A 4,936-nucleotide genomic window follows, 5' to 3' on the forward strand; every position below is an offset into this window, starting at 1 on the left:
CGAAGTAGCAGTTTTCTGATCACTGAGCGTTCTGAACATTTAATTAAAACATTTCAAACAGCGGTTTCGAGTGCAAACGTTCATTAATATATGTAAAAATGAGAGAGAATCCTTGAGTTTTATTAATTCCTTGATCTCCGGGAATTCCATTCATTATATTCATTTCTTGAATTCGCTGAATTCAATAAGTTCCGTGAATTTAATGAATTCCAAGAATTCCGCGAATTCCAGGAATTTTATGAATTTCATAAATTATTTTGATTACAAAAATTACTTAAATTCCATTAATTCCATAAATTCTATAAATTCTATAAATTTCATGGATTCCATGGTTTCCAAGACATCCTTAAATTCCGTATATTTCTTGAACTCTATGAATTCGTAAAATTCCATGAATTCCGCGGATTTTATAAATTCCGCGAATTCTATAAATTTTTTGAATTCTTTGAATTCCTCCAGTTCCTTGAATTCCATTGATTCCATGAAATCTATAGATGCTATAAATTTTATAAATTCCATGAATTTCATGAGTTTCCATGAATTTTCATGAATTTCATGAATTCCTTGGGTTCCATTAACTCGTAGAATTCCTCGAATTCCATTAATTTCTTTGATTTCACCAATCCCAGGATCTTCATGAATTCTATATAATCCATGAATTCAATCAATTCCTTGAGTACCATAAATTCCTTGGAATTCATGAATTCCTTGAGTTCCATGAATTCATCGTATTCGTCGAATTCCATTCATTCCTTTCATTCCATGTATTTCTTGAATTCAATTGTTTTCTTGAATTCCATAAATCCTATGAAATCCATGAATTATATGAATTCCATGAATTCTATGAATTTCACGAAATCCTTAAATTCCATCAATTCCTGGAATTACATGAATAGCTTGAAGTCTATGAATTCCTTGAGTTGTATGAATTTCTCGTATTCATAGAATTCCTCAAATTTTATTAATTTCTTAAATTCAATGAATTCTGTAAATTCCATGAATTCCTTGAATTCTATTAAGTCCTTGAATTCTTCAATTGCGTGAATTACTTGAATTTCTCGAATTCCATGAATTCATTCAATTCCATGCATTTTTTTAACCCCATAAGTTCCTTGAATTCAAAAATCTTCCCTGGATTTAATGAATTTCCTTAGTTACATGAATTCGTTTAATTCCATGAATACCTTAAATTCCATAAATTTTTTGAATCCCATGAATTTCCTAAATTCCATGAATTCTATAAATTCTATGAATTTCATGAACTCCATGAATTTTACGAATTCCTTAAATTTCTTAGGTTCCATGTATTCGATGAATTCCTTGACTTTCTCGTATTCCTCTAATTCCATAAATTCCTTGAATTCTTCGTATTCCTCGAATTCCACAAATTCCTTGAATTCCTCGTATTCCTCGAATTCCATAAATTCCTTGAATTCCATGAATTCCTTAGGTTCTATGAATTTCCATATTCCCCGAATTGCAATAATTCTTTAAATTCTAGGAAGCCCTTGAATTCCATGAATTCCTTAAGTACCATGAATTTTTCGTATTCCTCAAATTCCTCGTATACAGGTAACATATATGTATAATTGCAAAACGGAGACAATTACATTAACCATAATTTTGCAGGTTATTATATCACCAGCCTTGAAAATTGGCTAGAAGTGGCTTTAGTAATCTTGGCAGCAGTGTTTCTATTTACGAGTAATGCTCAAGTTGGAACAATATTAATCTTACTCTCGGCCTGGGAACTAGTAGTACTCATTGGTCAGCATCCCAAGATGTCCACTGGAATTGAAATTTTTAAGACGGTTTCCGTAAACTTCATCAAGTTTCTATTTTTGTATGCCTTTTTAATACTATCATTCGCTCTGGCGTTTTATACACTTTTTAAAAATGGTGATGAAGAGAATAAGCCTTTTCCAAGTGCACCAAAATCGATTTTTAAAACAATTGTCATGTTGACGGGAGAATTCGAAGCTAGCAACATTCCCTTTGTGATGTATCCGGTTTTGGGACATATAATTTTCGTACTCTTCGAGTTCTTGATTGCTATTGTTCTCTTTAACTTACTGACTGGACTTGCCGTGAGCGACACACAAGAGATTCTGGCAGAGGCTGAGCTTGTGAGCTTGATTTCGAGGTAATAACTATTCTGTCTCATTTTAACCGTAACCATGATGAAAATTTCAGATAGAAATTAATTTTAAACAAATCCAGACTGTTTCGAAATCTGTATCCAATTGAAATCAATCCGATAGAAGTTTTCGATCCTTTTAATCCGTAAATTAACAAAGAGTTCAATGCGAATGAATCCGAAACTAGATTAAAGTAAGGACTCATGGTATTTAATGACAGTTACCGAAAAATTTTCTAAATTGCGTGTCTGTCTTTCATAGAAAGCTTTCATCACCTTTCGTAACTTTCTTAAGCTTCTCCTGAAGCGTGTTGGTTAAATCCAACTTTGAATTTTTTTATAGGTACGGCACTGAGTCAATTTATATTTTTATCCGAAGGATTTGCGAACGAAAAAAAGAAAACTTGTCGAATATCCGGGGTTTTGCGAGATCCTCGGTTCAATAAAATGTTGAAAAATCAAAACATTTGTTGATGAAATGATTATTTTCACGACAAATATCAATTTTACGAAATGGAGAAAAATGCAGACAAAATTGACATACCCTTTGTGTTTCGTAACTGTATTTGTGATCAGTTACAAGACACACACAGGGCATGTCAATTTTGTCTGTATGGTATTTTTCTCCATTTAGCAACGTATTTCGTAAAATTTAGGGTCACCATCATCAATACGTGGCCCTTTGAAAACCTGGTATATCTCGAGAATTCTTCTATTATGCCAGAATTGTGAGTAAACAAATAAATATGCAAACGATCCCTGATTGAAATGTCATATAATACCATTTAGAATCGAGATAGGGACCGGGTAGAAACCCATTTGGTTTCTAACCGTTTTTCACCGGATCTTAACTGGTCTCAATTTCAATATATGGAATGTAGCCGGGTCATAACCGGTCCTTATATGGGAAATGTTAACAGAAAATAAGTTGTAAAAATCTTCTAACCAGACCTAACCGGGTCTATCCAGAATTTGGAAACAGAAATGAAATATTGTCAGATTGAAGTTATTTTCTAACTGGTCTCTAACCGGTTCTTAAAAGACACTTGATACTGGTGTTTACTTTAACCCGTCCTAACCGGGTTCTATCCGGCGATCGAAAAGATGAATTAAATATTTTCAAAGATCAAAGTTAGGTTCTTACTGGGCTCTAACCGGTTCCTAAAAGGCATTTGGTACTGGTGTGTGTTCTAACCGGTCCTAACTGGGTTTTACCCTGAATTACCCCCCCCCCCCTCAGTTGGGATAGCAACCGCTACTTTTCATACATGGTTTGTGCGCCCCTGGTTACAACCCAGGGACAAAATCCGGTTAGAGACTGGTTATGGCCAGTTATAACCCACTTCTAACCGGGTTCTATTCGATATTTGAAGCAGGGATTCTAACCGTTAAAATGCTGTCATCTGCTACCCGCTGATTTCTATCTTTCGAAAAATTCATATTTGTCGTGAAAATATTCATTTCCTCAAAAAAATTTTTTCTTTTCTTAACATTTTACTGATCCGAAGATCTCGCAAAATACCGAATATTTAACAAGTTTTCTTTCTTTCGTTCGCAAATCCTGCGGAAAAAATATATATTGAGTCAGTGCCGTACCTATAAAAAAATTCAAAGTCGGATTTAACCAACTCCCTTAAGTCTCCACCAGATTAGAATGAATCGCACATATTTTTCTCATTAGCGCATAATTTTTAAATTTAAAAGTATATAAATCGAGACGATCGCGAATTCGCTAACCAAGGTGAAACATTCTTTTCTAAATTCCTGAGCTAAAAATTATTCCTGGGCACTCCATAGTTAAAACTTTTATACAAAACACAGGCATTTTGAAACATTTTTCTTTGGGAGAGAAATATCTGAATTCTATTATTTTCGTCATGTTCCAGGACAAAGATGATTTCATACGCAGAAGGAGTTGCAGTGGGGGTTCAATTTTTTCCTGAAAATGGAGGTTACTGTTGCGTGCAGCCAATTCTTCAAATTCCGAAGTTAAATCCACTCGCTTTTGTAGCTAGGCGAATATTAATTTTTCCAAATTATCTGCCTGAAGGTAAGGTTAGCGTAAAACCTTACAAGAATCACGAGATTCTTCTGCAGGGACATGGCAGTTTTAAATCTAGAAGATTCGACACCCTTAAATTGGACGCATCGATCACTGAAAATGCGAAGAAAATTCTTTCTCAACGTGGACGAGTTCCCATGGAAGAAAAAGTAATTTCCGAACTTAATTCAGTTTCGAAAAGACTGGAAAAAATTGAGTCTATTCTCCTCAGTTTACCAAAATTTTCACAGGGTAATAATAACATTGATGTTATTGACTATGATGACAATATTGAAGATAGATAGATCTATTAGAGATTAAAGTGTGCTTGACTTTCAACGCCTCCATTTCATACCGCTCTTCGTCACGTTTGGTGGGTGTCGAACTTCATTTCCTGTGTATAAGCATAGGACCTAAAGTTATACAGCGACCGAAGGCGACGTGAAGCGATATGGAAGCGTGCATTTTGGATGTGATACACTAGTGTTAAATAACTCTTACAAGTTTTTAACGCTGTGACAGTGTTTTTAACATTTTTTGGGGGAAAAATGATGCATAGTTAATACACAGGAGCCTTGGTGACGAATTAATATTGTCGAGTATATTTTTATAATTCGGTCAATCCTTCCAATGTAAACTTCTTCCGTAAGAAAAGGCTAAACTTACAGTCTGTCAAGTTAAAGCGTGGGTGGCTTTACTCGCAGTCGGTAAGGTGTATCGACATGATTTTGGTGTCAAAATATTAAGAAGAGCTCCCT

The 4,936-nt window shown here is 34.5% G+C and overlaps 1 protein-coding gene across 6 annotated transcripts in view; it reads left to right on the forward strand.

Annotated features, from left to right (window-relative positions):
- Positions 1-4,909, forward strand: part of LOC117172542 (transient receptor potential cation channel protein painless-like) — a 113,161-nt gene extending 108,252 nt beyond the window's left edge. For all 6 annotated transcript variants that reach the window (XM_033360583.1, XM_033360585.1, XM_033360584.1 and 3 more), the window contains 2 exons: positions 1,630-2,143; positions 4,024-4,909. In XM_033360583.1, coding sequence (XP_033216474.1) covers positions 1,630-2,143; positions 4,024-4,483 — 974 coding nt within the window. In that variant the 3' untranslated portion in view covers positions 4,484-4,909. The remainder of the gene's footprint in view (positions 1-1,629; positions 2,144-4,023) is intronic.
- The last annotated feature ends 27 nt before the right edge of the window (positions 4,910-4,936 follow it).

The sequence above is a fragment of the Belonocnema kinseyi genome, chromosome 5, assembly GCF_010883055.1.
Source record: "Belonocnema kinseyi isolate 2016_QV_RU_SX_M_011 chromosome 5, B_treatae_v1, whole genome shotgun sequence".
Lineage (NCBI taxonomy): Eukaryota > Metazoa > Arthropoda > Insecta > Hymenoptera > Cynipidae > Belonocnema > Belonocnema kinseyi.